Source organism: Talpa occidentalis, unplaced genomic scaffold (assembly GCF_014898055.3).
Source record: "Talpa occidentalis isolate TD23 unplaced genomic scaffold, MPIMG_talOcc4v2.1 talOcc4.9, whole genome shotgun sequence".
Classification (NCBI taxonomy): domain Eukaryota; kingdom Metazoa; phylum Chordata; class Mammalia; order Eulipotyphla; family Talpidae; genus Talpa; species Talpa occidentalis.
In genome coordinates this window covers 16,002,376-16,019,553 of record NW_023605305.1, presented here as the reverse complement: position 1 = coordinate 16,019,553, position 17,178 = coordinate 16,002,376, and the positions used below count along the sequence as shown (strand labels likewise).

The 17,178-nt window shown below is 52.8% G+C and overlaps 1 protein-coding gene across 1 annotated transcript; it reads right to left on the bottom strand.

Annotated features, from left to right (window-relative positions):
* Window positions 1-1,233: 1,233 nt before the first annotated feature.
* Window positions 1,234-16,854, bottom strand: THEMIS2 (thymocyte selection associated family member 2). The gene is given in 10 exon segments (XM_037499908.2): window positions 1,234-3,398; window positions 3,800-3,953; window positions 11,428-11,529; window positions 11,532-11,581; window positions 11,583-11,702; window positions 11,704-11,769; window positions 11,771-11,806; window positions 11,808-11,823; window positions 14,135-14,275; window positions 16,761-16,854. Coding segments are annotated over 9 exon segments (759 nt in total). The 3' UTR covers window positions 1,234-3,398; window positions 3,800-3,819.
* Window positions 16,855-17,178: the final 324 nt, after the last annotated feature.

The following is a 17,178-nucleotide window of genomic DNA, read 5'->3' as shown; positions in this document are numbered from 1 at the left end:
ATGATCACTTGGATTTAAAATCCTGGCTCTTCTCCTTTTTAGTTAGGATCTTAAACTACTTTGCTGTGAGAGCCTCTATTTCCTCACTTATGAAAAGAGGAGTTATTTCCTTACAAGTTTGTTATGAAAATTGAATGAAATAAAGTTTGTAAGGCAATAACATTGCCATTAATAGGGTTATAAATGATTTTCTGGCAGTATGTGATCACATAACTAAATGGAGTATCTACTCTTTGACCACAAGATGAGACTAAAAGCTTTGACTATTTTTTGGCCTACTTAATCAGTTCCGTTACCTTGTGGGAGAGGAAATTCATTCAAAGATGTTTTTCACAAATCCGAAAGTAATGTCTTGAAAAGAAGAATTAATTCTGAGACTAGTTAATGATGTATAACATGCAAATGAAGGATTCTATAACTGCTTTGTTTCTAAATGAGATCCAGCAGCTGTGTGGAGAAGCCTCCACCCTCCCAGTTTCTGATAATTTGACAGTTATTTTCTATATGCACAATCTGAACAGTCACACAGATATTGGAAGTCAGCCAAGCCAATATGTTTATTTACAAGTAAATGTGAATTTAGAGTGCATGATAGGTACTTTCATGGTTGGTGGAGTTTCTCTTTCTATTTATCAGACGAGTGCCCTCAAGCTGGCAAGGCAGTAGCAGTGCTGGGAAATATCTTTTGGTTTTGAATCTTGATTTAGCAATTAAAAATTACTAATTAATTCAGCAAGTGTTTATTGTGTCCCTGTTAGTCAGGTACTAGGAATGGTGTCACTGGACTTATGGGTCCATGTTCCCAGCAGCACAGTGGGGCTGCTCACTGGTTCTGAATTCCCAAGCACTTTGGGAGCCTGTGGGACAGGCCTGCCGCTCCTCAGCAGAATGGAACTCCAGCCTTTGCAGGAGCATTGCATTTTCGGTATTTGTGGTCACCTGGATGTCAGACAGATGTTCTCGCTGCCTATTACTGAGTCAGCAACAACGGACAGTATGGCTCAAGTTTTAGAACTCCCCCATGTCATAGCCAAACAGTGTCCAGCCTGCTCTCCGGAGATGCAATGGAGCTAGGAAGTGAGTCTTCTTGGGAAACAAGAAACAGTACTTTACAGGGCTTAACTAGAGAAAGTTCAGGAGATTAGTACCTGATGTGGATGGGTCATTTGTTTTTAAAAATGCAGTTGCGGGACATTCAAAACTCATTGGTAAATATTTTTGAGCAAGCATCCCCAGTTTTTATATTCATTTATTTAGCAGTGATATACAGCTATCATTGTATGTTACACATTACAAAACATTCACAAATAGAAATTTAAAAGGATGTTAAAAATAAATATGAAAGGATAATACTATTTCCCAGGGGATCACCTTGAATACCTTAGATATGTATGCTCATTGGAGACCACTGCTCTGGGGGAACCCCCAGCCCCATTAGAATACCCGGCCAGAGGCAAAAAGGCAAGAGCACCCTGAGGTTGGTATCCTATGGTCCCCTACCAGCCAAACCCCCCACCCATTTCTCTGATAAAACATTCACAGTTGTGGTTTTCAAATGTTTCCTTTTAAGCCCAGCTTTCCCTGCTGTGAAATGGCTTCATTTCTTCTCATTGCAGTGTTTGCCCTCTCAGAAATGACCTTTTGTAGCAACTGCTAGCCCTCTTCCCTCTCTGCTTGTGATCTTGCTCAATTTGGTGTCAAGATTAAATGCAAATGTGAAAGCGAAAAATAGCAACATTTTGCATGTGAGCTAGGTTCCTAGGAGTTCTGTGCGAAGGAGGAGCTTGCTTACAGCTTGTCCCAGAGTACTCTCTTCCTTGGGGTTGTCCTGCACAGGTTAGATTGTCTCTGGAGGTTGGCATGAAAACTGGTAGAAGGTAAGGGATGGGGCGCTAGATACTGGGGACTGGCCCAGCAGTCTGTAGTAGCCACTCAGCGATCTGGAGAAGTGTGTCCAGGGGTATGGAGGCTAGGCCTAGGAAGTACAGGGGTCCAGACAGGCCAGAGGGATGTTAGCAGGAAAAGGAAGGACATACCCAGGTGCAGTGCCTAGAATCCAAGAGCTGGAAATTTGTCTCTTCTAGTCCCACCTCAGCTGATGACTCAGATCATCCTGTTTTTTCTTATCTTTGCCAACCAAGTACTTAGTTCTGTGACTATATCAACCCAGGAAACCAAAGTCCCACCACTTCTAGGAAATGAGGCCTGTGGTCTTACCTCATTGAGCAGGCATGGACTGACTTCGAAAGCTGATTTAGCCTCTATGTAAACACAGGCTTGTATTTGTTCTCTTACTTCCATTCTACTAGGTGGTGAGGCCCTCCAGCCAGTTACTGGGCTCTGTCTCTGGTCTCATACATTTAAGCACTGGGACGAATCCCATGACTGGCAGATGATGTAGGCATGTGGAAAGAGGATAGGTTTGGAGATAGGCACAGCTACGTGATCTTGGTCAACAAGAATGAGACTACTGCTTATTGACTATTATGTACCAAGCACTATGCTGACTGCTTTACGAAGCTTATCTCATTTGATAAAATCAGTTTGAGAGGTAGCTAACTTAGTTTCATTTTACCTAGGAAGAAGCTGAAGCTTAGGTTAAATAGCTTGTTTATTCCAGGCTCATGACTAGTCTGCCTTCTAAAGCACTTGGCCACTCAAGTTAGTTTCCTGACTTTTAAAATAAGACCACTGTCTGTCTCAGAGAGTAGCGCATTTAGATGGGCCTGTAGAGGATCTGGCATGCAGAACTTAGTGATATCACATTTTCCCAGAAGCTCAGATGTCATTTTTATTCCATGGTCTTAGAATGAAATCCTCATGGACAGTGACTACAGCTGTCAGGTGCTCGGTGCTGCGGAGATGAGGAAGACAGTTCTGGACCCAGAAGCTTAGAGCCTTGGTGGGGAGGGGATGGCAAATGTAAAAAAGGGCTCTCAGTGCAGTGTGATCATGATCATTCCCTTTACCGGGAGGCAAGAGTCACTGTGGTGGACGGTCTCTTTGGTTCTCGTGTGTACCGACCAGGGGAACAACCGGACACAGGATTGGGTAGAACCCAGTGGCTCCTCTGGATACCAAATCTCTGAGGCGAGGGAGTCAGTGTAAGGTGCTGGGCCCAAGTGAGCAGCCCTCAGTGGCAAGAACCTAGAACCTGAGGGAAGCTAGTGCAATGTCCATTGCAGATCAGTGCCCACAATACCACTTCCTGCCCACAATCTAATCTGTGAGACCTTATCCAAGATCTGCTAAAGGCCTGCAATGGTTGGCTGGTATCAGGATTCCCTGAGAAGCAGCAGTTAAGAAGCATGACTCCTTCAACACCTACAGGGTTTTCCGAAAGTGCTCAGATACTACTTCATAATCGTTTACGTCTTCATAATCATGATCATCCGCATCTGAAAGAGAGTCCGAGTCAGTGAGGGTTTCTGGACTCAGGTCTCTTCCCTTCTTGAGGGCCCATTTTCCTTACCCGGACAGGGAAAGGGTTGGTCCAGAGGCTCTAAGATCCTTGCTAGCCCAGAAGCAACAATTTGCTCTCTGAGCACTAAATGCTCCCCTGGAGGCTTTGGAGACTGTAGTGTGTTGGGGGATAAGCTCATTTTCTTTGCCAGGACTCTGGGGACCCTGGGACAGGGATAGTGGGGTCCCTGCTGCCTAAGTTTACACCATATAGACCTGTCCATTCTTCTGGAACCACAGAAGGGTCTGCCCAGGAGCACTGCTGAGGGAAGGGCCAGCACCACTGGAGACGAATGCAGCAGAGTGGGGAAGGGAGAAATAAGTGACAGAGACTCACCTAGATCCTCTGTTTTGGCCTTAGTTTGCTTGCGGTCCTTCTTCTTGTCAGGAATCTTGCTGTATAGTTTTGACTTGTCCTTGGTAACCTCTGGCAAGGTCATCACCTTGGATTTGGGCAGCGGAGGGGGTTGTGGTTCTAACACTTGAAAAGGCTAAGGGAGAAGCAACAGAAGTCAACAGGGTTTCAAGAGTTCATGTAAGTCTCCTCAAGTGTCACTTCCTCTGTCCCTCCTTCCTTTTCAGGGTAGGCTTTCTTAGGACATTAGATATTTTTGTTCCAAATACACGAAATGTTCCTTGGCAGGTGAGAGAAAGGACAGGGGAGAGAATGACAGGGCTGGGGACTGGAGACAGGGAGTCCCTGAGTTTCTCCGCAGGGGTTTAATCCATGGCTCTCCAGTCTATTGCTGAAGGGAAAGAAATGGTCACAAAGTTCCAGAACAGAGTGCCAGAGCTAAGAGGGGTCCCAAAAGGAAGCGGACTTTCACTCAACTTCCTTGTGCTACAGGCACATCTGCTCATCTCATCCTGCGAGTAGCTGATTAAGTCTGGCTCTGTGAGAGTGCATCATGTCAAACTTTGCACAGGGAATCCTAGTTGGACCAGGGTTCGGACCCAGAATTACATCTGTGACTTCTAAAGGTCATTCCACCACGTCATGCTTTGGAGCGCAAACATATTGGAGCCTGATCAGCAGCAGAGGGTCTGAAGTTCAGAGGAGGAAAGTGGCCCATTTATGGGCAAGCCGGGACTGGGCCCAGAGTCACTACTTCAGACAGGGACTGAGGCCTCTTAATTCTTTACAGCCCTGTCACAAGGCCTGCATTTACATTCTTTGACCCATCAGAAAACAACAGCCTACCCCTCCCCTGCAGATAGGAGCCTCCTCTGGAGCTGCTCACCATGCAGCCTTTTCACTGCCTCTGCCTGCCCACATGGTACAAAATACGAGTCTCCCCAAACCCCAAAGCAAATGTTTGTCAGGTTCTAGAGTGCATTTTATGTAGATCATCCCCTCCTGTTCTCAGCTGAGCACAGTAGTTACATGCTCAGGTCAGAGAGTCTGGCTCAATTTCAGACCCCACTTATTAGCTGTGTGATCTTGAGTAAACCACTTGACTTCTCTGTGCTTGTCTTCTCAGCTAGGAGAAAAGCAGACATGCCCACCACAGACGGTGAAAGCTAATTGGGGGAATGCACAGAGGTAGATGCCTGCCACAGAGCGAGCCCCAGCGGAGCAACTGACCGAACAGCTCTGTGAGTTACTGCTGCTACCCCAGGCTCAGCAGTGCCTAGAGCGATAGAGAGCAGAGTGAACCAACAGGGACACAGCTTAGCCTTTCTGCCTGCGCCTGGTTCCTTCCCTATCCCTGTGATTCACTTTGGTTCAGTTCAGCACCCTCCAGCACTTTCTCTGCCCGCCTTGCAGTGGGGAAGTCCCTACCCCCGGGGACCCTCAGGTAGCCAGAGACTTGAGTACAACTAAGTGAACTAAAAATGATGTGCTCCCCACCCCTTACCCCCAAGCTCCCTACAACATGCAGCACAAATACAGAAGAGAAAGGAGGTCACCGCCCAGAGGAAGACCGCGGAGCCTTGCCCGGGAGAAACGACCTTTCTGACTCGAGAGTCAGGATGTGTAAAGTGCTGAGGCGGGGATCCTGCCGTGCTGAGGGCGTTTCAGGAGTCTGTGGACTGCAGGAGAGTGTGGCCTGCAGAGTGTGTGGTAGAAGATGGGCCTGGGAAGGCGGGACCAAAGTCAGCTTCCAAAAGATCCTGGATGCCACGTTAAGGGTCTACGTTATGCTCTAGTAATGGGGAGCCACTGGGGGTTTTAGAAAATGGGGCCAAGACCCATCAGTGACCAGGGAGGGTCTGGGAGGCCACTCTGGAGAGTAGAAGAGGCTGCCAAAACAGTCTAGGTGAAAAATGGTCACTCTTGAGCTAAGGGGTGTCAGCAGGGATGGCAGAAAGGTGGAGCACTGTGACCTTGGCGTCAGATGCTTGTGCTCTAGTTCTGGCCTCCCAATTGTTAGCAACTCTGGGAGGGTCTCAAGAGCTCATTTCATCAACCACAAAATACGGATCTCATACCACCAACATCAGAATTGTCAAGACCAAATAGGAATAATAGTTACTAAGTGTGCAATGCGATACACCCAAGTTCTGCACAATCATAAGAAGAACGTGTCGCTAGAGAAGGAATGGCAGCCTGTGCAAGGACCCCAGCCACCCCCCCACCCCCCGCCCACTCAGTCACATGGTACCTTGAAGCCTCCCTCCTTGCTGGTCTCTTTCTTCTGTTCCATGAGGCCCTTACTCTTCGGGGCCTGGGCGGAGGCACCTGGCTCTTGAGGGCAGGTAACTTCCGAAGGCGATAGTAGAAGGCATCGGTCACCTCCTGTACTGTGGCCGTGGGGACAGACCCAGCCAGCTGGCCCGGCAGCTCCTCAGCCTCCACCACGGTCAGGTCCAGCCACTGCGGCGGGATCTCAAAAGACACCCCAGGCTCAGAGTCCAGACTGACCACTAAGAACGGTTCTGTGAGCTTCTCCTCCAGCCGCAGGCCCAGGAAGGAGGGTAGAGGGTCAGCGGGGTAGCTGGCGTCCTTGGTCACCACCTTGACCTCACAAGGCAGTGAGAACTGGGCAGTCAGGTCCGCCAGGCTGTAGCGCCGGCCATCATTCATCTCCTCCACGAAGCAGCCGGAGAAATAGAGCGGCAGCAGAATCCGTTCTTGGTCCTCCACCTCCTCCTCAGACTCGTCCTCCTCATCCTGGTCACTGAGCCGCTGACACACCAAGACGTCTATGTCCCTGCCGTGCGCCCCGTGGGCCTGGCCAGACCCCAACACCTCCAGCCTGTCACCCATAGCCAGGGATGCAAACTCAGGGGTGTCCATCCCCTCGCCCTCACAGTCCTTGGTGGCCACCACCCGGAGCTTCCTGCCTGGCTGGAGAGCACCCAGCAGGTCATAGGCCGTGGGGAAATCACGCGGCCGCCGCCGCATCTTGCCCTGGTAGGCCCCGGAGACCATGAAGTGTCTGGGCACCTTCTTGCCCTTGGTGGAGGCCAGGATCCGCCAGGGTGGTAAGGCCAGCCCGTGGATGCACATTCGCTGGCCTTTCTGCAAGGAGCTCACCCACGGCTGAGGAAGATGGGGGCCCTTCAGGGACTTCCAGGATCTCCATAGACAGAGGAAAGGGGCCTCCCTGGGCCAGGATCTCACTCAGCATCAGAGGTTTAATGAAGTGGATGTGCTGAGAGGAAGCGGTGACATCCTCCACATCAACCTCCAGGGTGGAGGGGATCTTGACCAAGGTCCTGCGCACTGTGGAGCAGGGAGGTCAGCTTGGGAGGGCACACACCACTCAGGGAGCACCCCACCTTTGGCAAAGCCACCCTCCTTCCCTTCTCTTTCCTATCAGCATTTTTCTATTGTAGAAGATTCCTTGCCTACGCTTTCCCTTCAACCTCTTTTTTTTTATTTTATATTCCCCATACAATTGCAACCCCCCCATTCTGACCCCAATCCTTCCCCTCCCGCCCCACCCCCCCTTCAACTTCTTTTTAAAAAAAGTAGACTAGTAGAATGAACCCTCATGTATCTATCACTCAGCTTCAATATCTTAACTCCTTTCTCTTTTTTGAAGATTTATTTATGCATACAAGAACTGGGGTACAGACCAGAGGTGCGGGGGTGAGAGGATTCACCAGACAGAGTGGGGAACAGAACAGGCAGATCTACTGAAACACACTGCTGAGGGGAGCAGCTGCTGCGCCTTGTGGGTTAGCTGTGGATTGCTTCATAGTGCTGACGCTTAACCCCTTGCACAATCAGGGAGGCCCCTTAACTCCTTTTTCATTTACCCCTCATCTAGGGACTCCCCCTCCACTGGATTACTTGTCGTCAGAACAGCCACGTCACGCTCTGCCAATTTCTGTGTCTCTAAAACGGTAATTAAAATGGGGAAAAAAACTCAACAGTGCCATCACCACATCTAAATAATGATTTTATTTGATAATCCTTTAGTATCATAAAATATCCAATTAGTTCAACCACTTTTTAAATCAAATCGTCCATTTAAACTGATGGTATCACGCCTCCCTGGTGGCGCAGGGGTTAAAGTCTCAGTGCTATCAAGCTAACCACGCCAGCCACTGTGACATGAGTTTGAAGTTTGATTCCCCCCTGCCAAGGAGGTGACCCACATGGCTCAGCAGACCTCTCCTGTCTCACCCGCTGCTCCCCTCAGCAGTGTATTTCAGTCAGTCTGCCTGTTCTGTTCCCGGTCTGTCTGGTGAATCCTCTCACCCCTCACCCCTCTGGCCAGGACCCAGTTCTACGCAAAAATAACTTAAAAAAAAAAAACTGATGGTGTCTTAGATCAAATTTCAACTGAATTTTGAATATCATAAGCTGCCTTTTCAAATCCTTTCTGAATTTACAAAGATAAAAATGAACCAAGAGGGCCTCCCCTGATGGCGCAGGTGGTTGAGTGCCCGCTGTGAAGCTGTCTGCAGCCTCTGCAGCGCCAGTTCAATCCTGGCCGGCTGGCGAGTGTCCCACATGGCACAGCAGACCTCTCCTGTCGTGCCCACTGCTCCCCTCAGCAGCATATTTCTGTCATCTGCTGTTTCCCCTGCTCTGTCTCTGGTGAGTCCTCTCACCCTCCCGCGCATCTGGCCTGTACCCCAATTCTTGTATGAATAAATCTTTAAAAAAAAAAATCAAGAAAAACACTAAATGACCTTGGGCAACTAGTTTCGTCCCTGGGCATTGATTTGTAACCTCGTGTATAAACTCAAGAGATGATTGAGGGAGGGAAGTGGGGCCTCCCTTGGTGGCGCAGGGGTTAAGCACAGCACTAGGAAGTTACTTGCAGCCTCTGCAGCACGAGTTCAATCCCGGCCTGCCAGGGAGCTACTCACAAGGCACGGCAAATCTATTCAAGACCAGGTAAGGATGGCAAAAGGATTAAGGCGCCAACTTGAACGGGCTCCTATTGGCCAAAGCTGAGACTGAGCATGAATAAAAATAACAAGTTCAGTGGAGCAGGCACTGAAAACACTTCCTCTTGAGTTCATGATGATTAAAAAAAATTCTAAATAATCCCGAGAGGACTCTCGGCAGCTGGGCCTGGCTTCCTCCTGACTTTGCCCTACACTCCTCGCTTTTACTGAGTCATGAAAGCACATCACAGCTGTGAGCATTTTGACTCTATGCTGGGTCCTGTGAGTTCAAGCAAATCTCTGATCCTGGGGGTCGTCTCAGGCCTGACCCAAGAAGAAAAACAGGTGACAGAGGAGCACTCTGGTGCCAAAATGTAGAAAAGACTACAGGACAAATTGGCCTAGTTCCTTCCACAGATAAATTAAGAGAAAAATAGAGAAGGAAAGGGAACCTGGAATTTAAAAAAAGACTTAAGAGACAAAACGGGCACCACTGGTGGCTCAAGGGGTTAAGACACAACCTATGAAACTATCTGTAGCCACTGCAGCACAAGTTCGATCCCCGGCCAGGGAGCTGCCCACATGGCTCAGCAGACCTCTCCTGTCTCACCCACTGCTCCCCTCAGCAGTGTATTTCGGTCATTCTGCCTGTTCTGTTCCCTACTCTGTCTCTGGTGAATCCTCTCATACCCCGCCCCACACCTCTGGCCTGTACCCTAGTTCTTGTATGCATAAATAGATCTCTTTTTTTATAAAAAAAAGAGACAAAACAACAGCAATATTGTAGACCTTATACAGATGACGATGCTAATAAACTAAAAAAATTAAGAGGGAACAGAGGAAATTTGAACACTAAGTAGATGTTACCACTAAGTGGTGCTATGAGGAATTATTATTAATTTCTTGGTGTGATGATGGATTGTGGTTTGTTAAAAAGTCATTTTTAAAAGAGACATATTGGAATATTTACCAAAAAATTATATACCTGGGTTTGCTTTGAAATCATCAGGTCGGATGGGGTGGGGAGAGTGGGGATGGGAGATGTGAAACAGCATCTGTTGTAAGTTGCAGCAGCTGAAAGGATTCACCAGAGACAGAGTGGGGAGCAGAACAGGCAGACTGACTGAAATACTCCGCTGAGGGGAGCAGCGGGCGAGACAGGAGAGGTCTGCTGCACCATGGGGTCAACTCCCTCGCTGGGGATCGAACTTGTGCTGCAGTGGCTGCAGATAGCTTCATAATGCTGAGACTTTAACCCCTGCACAATCAGGGAGGCCCACTCCTAGATTCTAAAGCATGCAACACACAACTTACCTAAGTTTGCCTTTGAAGTTTGCTTTTATGTGCTTATCTCCAAATGAAACAGCTGGAGCTTGCACAGAAGCAACTAACCTTGAACTGAGTCTTAGGTTGGCTGGAGTGGGACAGCACAAATGCAAGGGGCTGCCCAGAGGTATGGAGTCCTCCAACAGAAACCAACACTCCAGTTATCTAAAAAGGCCTCTTCACACTTGTCTGGATGGACAGCTGTAACCAGCCAATAAACTTCACCATTTATTTGCCCTTAGCCCACTCCTTGGCCAATAAAATTTAACTCCTTTATTCTCAATCCTGCCCCCCAAAACCTATACAAACTTCTTCCCTTTCTTAACTGGGAAGGCAGTGTTGAGTATTTTTCTTGTTTCATTGCCAGTCAATAAAATGCTTTCTCAAAAGCTGGTGTCACACACCAGGCAGCAAGCCCATCTCGAGGTAATACCTGCTTCATAGAGCTTCGCATTTTTCCACTATAAAGTAGTTTTCAAAAGAGAAGAGAACCCCTGCTTGTTGCCTCCTGTGCATCGTGTGCCAGCAACCCTGACTGCTGCTCGGAAAGTCACGGGCAGGGAACGGAAACCAAACCCTCTGCCATCCAACGGGCAGCCCAGGTCCACTCTCCTGCCTCTGCTCACCCTTGGCCTTGGGCTGGTCGGGCCTGGTCAGGCGCTACATCTGTTTCACCCACTCTGCTCTGCCTGCTGCCCCAAGGCTGTCCTGAGAAAGGACTCAGCAAACAGCTCCCAGGCAGAGGGAGCTTTAGAACAGCCCCTCTCCCCAGAGACAGGAAAGTATGTTTCTCCTGAGCAAATGGGCATGGCTTTATTGTTACAGTGTTGTGTTTCTCTGTGCCTCTTCAGATCACCATCTAATTTTTGCCCATTTTTATAATAAAAGTAGGGCTTCCCGGTGCGAGGGGTTGAGCGAGCGCTGTGAAGCTGTCAGCTCCGCGCGCGTTCAATGGCGGCGGGAGCTACCCAAGGGCAGCAACTCTCTTGGTCGTCCGCTGCTCCCTCACAGGCTCTCAGTTGTCTGCCTGCTCTGCTCCCTGCTCTGTTCTCACCCTCCCCGCTGTGGTCTGTGCCAGCTTCTGTTAAATAAAAATAAATCTTTTTTAAAAAATAGAGAAAAAAGTGGGACCTCCCTTCCATTTTCCATTGTCCCTTTTCCTCCTACCTCTTTATATCTACCTATTTCATACCTATGGATTTAGTCCCACCGGCAGGGTGGCATTGTATATACCCGGAAGCCAGAGTGTCAGACTATTGGGACCAAGGTTTCTCATTAGAGCGGCTCCCCAGTTTCTCTTTTCCTCGGTACCGCCACACCCACACACCACCGGCGCAGGCAACTCACTGTGCATGATGGCGTGGATCTCATATTGGGGCGTCAGGTCACGGAGCGCAGGGGAGGACTGGGCAGGTGAGAAGGCGTTACTCAGGGCCGGGTCCTGCAGGCCTCGAGCAGAGTCCGAGGGGTGCCAGGATCCCATTTCCAGAACGGCCCCTCTGGACAGGGGCAGGTGCACCACGACCCAGGTGTTGCGTGGTCAGCACACAGCGGGCATAGCAGACCCCGATTGCATTTCTATGGCATCGAGCGTGAGCGGCTGGTCCCCAGGCACCACCTGGCTCTGTGGTGATGCTGCGGGTTGACATGAAGTCAATGGGCAGCTGCATGGAGCTCTTGGTGGTGCAGAACCAGCTCCTCCAGGGTTTCGTAGCTGTGAGGGCGGCAATGGGGTGAAGAGGCCTGGGGTAGCAGAGGGTGTCAGAGTGGGCAGGCTCTGCTGGCCAGGGTGGCACGTTCCAGGCCCGTCCAGCACAGAAAGCCCACCGCACCCCCAGGACGGTGCCAAGGGCAGCATCGGGGCAGCAAGACAGCGCTGAGGCCTGGAGGCAGCCAGTGACCGCATGGGCAGACGGGGAGGGGCAGGGACGAGGACGATTCTTCTCTGGCAGGCAGGGACGCGGAGACGCTGGCCAGGGACAGGACAGAGCAGGACTGCTGGCTCCATCTCCTACCCGCCTGCCGCTGTCTTGGCCTCCAGATGCCCGTTCACCACTCCAATCCCTCTCACCCCACACCTAGCACCCCGTGCTGGGCCAGGGCCATTGTCTGTCTCTCCCAGATGGAAACTCGGGAGCTTCTGACAAGTGGCCGCCCCCTGAGCCTCTACATCCCGTCCTCCAATCCTGGCTGCTCAACTACTCTCCCCCCAAGCAGTCTTCCCCAGCCCAGGACTGGCCTAAAATACCCCCCCACACACACACCCCCAAACATAACTTGCCTTCTGACATCTCCCTGCCCCAACAGGCTACACAAATCTGATCAAGGAAGGAGCACACGGGGCCTCCCGGTGGCGCAGCGGTTGAGCGCTGGGTTGCGAAGCTGCCCGCAGCCTCTGCAGCGCCGGTTTCCCCGGCTGCTCCGGCTGGAGGCACTGGAGGAGGGTCCCACATGCAGACCTCTCCTGCCGCCCGCTGCTCCCCTCAGCAGTGTGCTTCGGTCCTTCTGCCTGCTCTGCTCCCCGCTCTGGCTCTGGTGAATTCTCTCGCTCCCGCGCTTCTGACTGTGCCCAGTGCATGTATAAATAAATAAATAAATAAATCTTTAAAAAAATGAAAAAAAGGAAGGAGCACACAATGTGGACAAGGGACATTCCACCAAAGTACTGGTCTGGACACTTCAAAATGGCAGCGTGAAGACAAAGAAAGGCTGAGGAACTTTTCCAGCCTGAAGGAGACAGAAGAAATGGGCAACCGTGTGATCTGGGATCCAACCCCGGCTCAAGGGGGAAGGCGCCACGCACGTCATTTTGAAATCCGGACAGATGTGGGTTGGGCAGGCGTCGTGCGTCAGCATGACATTTCCTGAATTTGATCACTGAGTTCTGGTTTCACAGATGAATGTTCGTGTTTTTAGGGGGCGACACCAAAATATTAGGAGTCGTATTGAAATGTCAAAGGGTATCACATCTGCAATTCTCAAATGATTCGGGGAAAAACTATATTATATCCCTATATACACGCAGGTCATAATCCGTGTTCTTGCGTGTGTGCGGGGAGGGCAGGTGGAGCACACGGGTCAAAAATCGTGAGTTTGGATAAAAGGTGTATCACAGTTCTAGCAAGTCTTCCTTTAAAAATGATTTCAAAAGAGAAACAAAATCCTTAAAATACAAAATAAAACACACCACTTCCATATGTAAAGCCCCACTGGCTCCTGCGTGCCCTCCAAGGGAACCAGAGCGTGTCTGCCCCACACCCGCGCCAGTGGGCCGGCTCCTGCTCTCCTGGCCCAGCTGGGCCGTCCCGGGAATCTTCCCTCGGGGGAGGCCCTCGCCCGGCGCTGCCAGTGCCCCGTCTCTTAATCCTCACATCAACGCTGATCACCACTTCTGAGGAGGAAGCTGAGGCTTGGGGAGGTCATGGGAACTTGCCAAGGCCTAGTAGCTGGCAAAGCTGAGGCACCCAGTCAAGCCATTGGCTTCAGCATTTGGGCGCGGCTACGTGCCTCCTGCAACAACTGAGAAATAACTGCTGAATCTGCACCTGCTACTCCTGCCAGCTCAGATCCTTCCTCCAGTTCAGGTGCCACCTCCTCCAGGAAGTCTGCACAGACCCCTGCAGCAGGCTACACCCGCCCCATCCTAAACTTGCGCCTGTTCCTGCTGTTGCCCTCGTCCAAATGCCATCCTGGACGCTGCCGGAGAAGCCCGCAGTTGCTTCACCCTCAGCGGCCAAAGTAGCACCTGGCACACCATGGAGTTTCAGTAACAGTTTGGTGAGTGAACACGAGTGCAAACACAAAGACAGACACTAGACAAAGACCTGGAACAAAGTTCCAGCCTAGAGGCACACATGATCAGAGAGCTGGATGGGGGGTGGGGTGGGCGCAGTGGTGCCAGCCTTGGGGCATCTCAGACCAGCTGAGAACTGCCTGGCCCAGAGGCTCGGTCAGGTGGTGGTAAGAGGGCATGTGCCACAGAGGGTAGAGTGCGCTGGGCCCGCGAGCTGATGGCTGTGGATGTGCCTGGAGACAGAGGACACAGAGGCCTTACCCTGGAAGTTGAGGGCGAGCTCTATGGTCTGACCCGTCCCTGGGTTCTTGCAGACCACATTCTTGACGCAAATCTGGGTGACCTTGATCAGGTCCCCCGTGGAGAGGCAGCACTCATTCCCAGAGATCTCGTAGATGGAGCCTATGGGACACAGACTCAGTTTCCCCATTCAGCAAGGGCCAAGCACCAGGTGCCTGTGCTCTACGCCCCAGCGAGCTCTGCTCTGCCAGACCTCACGGTGTTCCTGCTGCCAGCAGCGCCCTCCCTGGCTCCCTGCCTAGCAGCGCCGGGGACAGCAGAATCCCTGCCTTTGGAGCCTGCTGGTCTCCTCTGGGGCCTCTTCTTCGGCTTCCTTCACTTCTGCGTCCAGAGCTGAGCTCTCGGCAGGGCCGATCCTGATACGTATGAGCGTCGCTGCGGCTGGCACGGGTGGGGCTCTAAGCACATGTTGAAGTCATGGAGTGAACAGAGGTACCGCCTGGCTGCAAGGTCAGGCCCAGAGTCAGCAGCCCCCCTGAGTCACAGAGCCACCACTTCAGGGTGCGGCCAGCAGGCAGGGTTCTGAACCCTCCCTAGGGCACTGGGGCCCAACTTTCTTTGAAGCAAGGGTTTAATGTGCTTAAAAGCAGCAGCACCTGGAATCCAAAGGGTGCTGGACAAAACCTCTCATGGGGGCGGGCAGGGGGGCGCACGAGCGCTCCCCACTGCCAAGGAGGGGCAGGAAAGAGCAGGCAGGTGAGACTGAGGCCAGCTGAGCCCACCCTCCCTGCAGGCCCCAGACGGGCGCTCACCACAGCCCCCAGGACCTGGTGACTCCCCGAGTAGCCGGTTCCTTATCCCCAGGGAGATGGGCTCCGGCCCCCAGGCGCACAGTCTGTCTCCAGGCTCAGGGCCCGGGCCTGGGTGGTGAGAACAGCTACACGGCTGGGCGGCCGCCGTGTTCCCAGCGCAGCGCTCAGCTCCGCGGACCAGCCGCCGCCCTGGAGGCCCACGACCGTCCTTGGAGTAAAGGGCTATTTCTCTCTCCTGCATGGCCCAAGACGCCTGAGACTGCGTGGGTGGCCGAGATGATCAGACAATAGGAGGCAGAGTGGGGGCTCCAGCGCAGGGGGGTGGCATGCAAAGCTGCAGATGCCAGCCATGCAGCGAACCGCAGCCACCTGCCCCGCAGCGACACCCCCTGCCTCCTCCACACTCACCCCCATCTCCACAGGCTCTTCTCTTGCCCTAACTTCCCACGGGCCCCACCCCCATCAGGCAGAATGAGGAAGCGCAGGTTATTAGGAGGGGTTCTGGGAGGATGGAGCCTCTCGGGCTGGGGGATGCAAATAGACCACAGGGCCTGCAGGAGAAAGTGGCTTTTCAACCCAGATGGGTCAGATTTCCAAGCAGACCCAGTGAGCCCCGCTATGGTGGTTCCCCTGGGTCTTACCCTTGGGCCCCTTGGGGCCTCGAACACTTTACTGGAAGCTCTGGTGGCAAGACAAGACAGGAATAGCATGGGGAGGGCTATGCTAGCATGGGCACTGGCTGGCCTCTGAGGAGTAGCCATCCACCACCCCCACCCCACCCCACCCCTCCCCTGCCCTGTTTCCTCTTGCCCCATTCTGCTCAGAGTTCCTCTAGCCCTCAGGGCAGCGCTGGGCTTCCCATCTGCTGAGCAGCCATCCTCTCTTCCACCACCTGTCAATCGCCTGCTCTCGGGGATAATGACCGCGCCCCTGCTGGGTTCCCATCCCTGTGATCCAGGGGGACAGTGGCCAGTGGGAAAATGTGTCTCCTGCAAGGAGTGGGGAGAGCCAGGATGGCTTCCTGAGGAAGACCAATTAGAGCCAGGGCCTCTCCGCGCTGTGAAGCTGTCCGCAGCCTCTGCAGCGCGGGTTCGATCCCGGCCAGCCGGTGAGAATCCCACATGGTGCACAGACCTCTCCTGACTGGACCGCTGCTCCCCTCAGCAGTGTGTTTCGTCAGTCTGCCTGTTCTGCTCCCCGCTCTGTCTCTGGTGACTCCTCTCACCCCCGCACCTCTGACCTGTACCCCGGTTTTGTACACTTTAGGAAATAAATCTTAAAAAAAAACACAATTGGAGCTGAGAATGGGAGAGCTGGTCGGGTCAAGTAGCGTCCATCGCCAGTACAGGGTTAAGGGAGGGTTGGGGGGCTGAAGGAAGGCGGAGCAGATGGGCGCCAAGGGGTCAGTGGGTGGGGGGCCTCGAGGCAAGGCCGCGGAGGGGAAGGCTGATCTGGTTCTTTTATTTTTCTTTAATTTTTTGTAATCTGGTTCTTAAAGTTCTAGCAACAGCTGCGTGTCCTGCGCGCCCTAATGCCGCGTGCCCGCGCACAGACACGCGCGGGTGCACCCCAGCCTGGCTCTGCTGCACCCACCTTCTGTGCCCGAGCTCACTGATTTCCATCACCACCCTGCGGGGCAATTGGCGACCCCCCATTCCACGGAAGCAAAAGCCGAAGCCCAAAAAAGTTCAGCGTAATCCCCAAATAATAGCTTGCACAGGGCCACGGGGAGTTGGAACCCGGGAAGCAGTTTCCTGAGCTTTTAATGCAGGGACAGCTCCCCCACCCCACACCCAAGGCCCCGACCCCCAGGGGGATCTCGACTCGACACTCACCCTGGAAGTAGACCCCGGAGCAGACCCGCAGCACGCGCGGGAGGGAGGCGGGGTTCAGCGCGCGCGCGAAATCCTGCAGCGACACGGGCTCCATGGTGCGCGCGGCCCGCGGACCCCGGAATGGCCCGGACCCCGCCACCCCCCGCCGGCCGCAGCCCGCCCCGCCCGCGCCGGGGCGCGGTCCGGGTGAGCCCCGCCTGCCGGGGGGTGCGCGGCCGCCCCGGCTCGCGGGTCGGTGGCTCCCGGCTCCCCTCGGTTTTCGCATTTCTAAAACCTGGTGCAACCCCCGCTTGGCACACGGCTTAGGGGATCTGGATCAGGAGCTGACAAAGTCGGGGGGCTCTAAATACGTAAAAGCTGGTGCCCGCGCCCCCAGCCGCGGTGATGTCCCCTGCGGGGGAGGGTGATGATGGAGGGG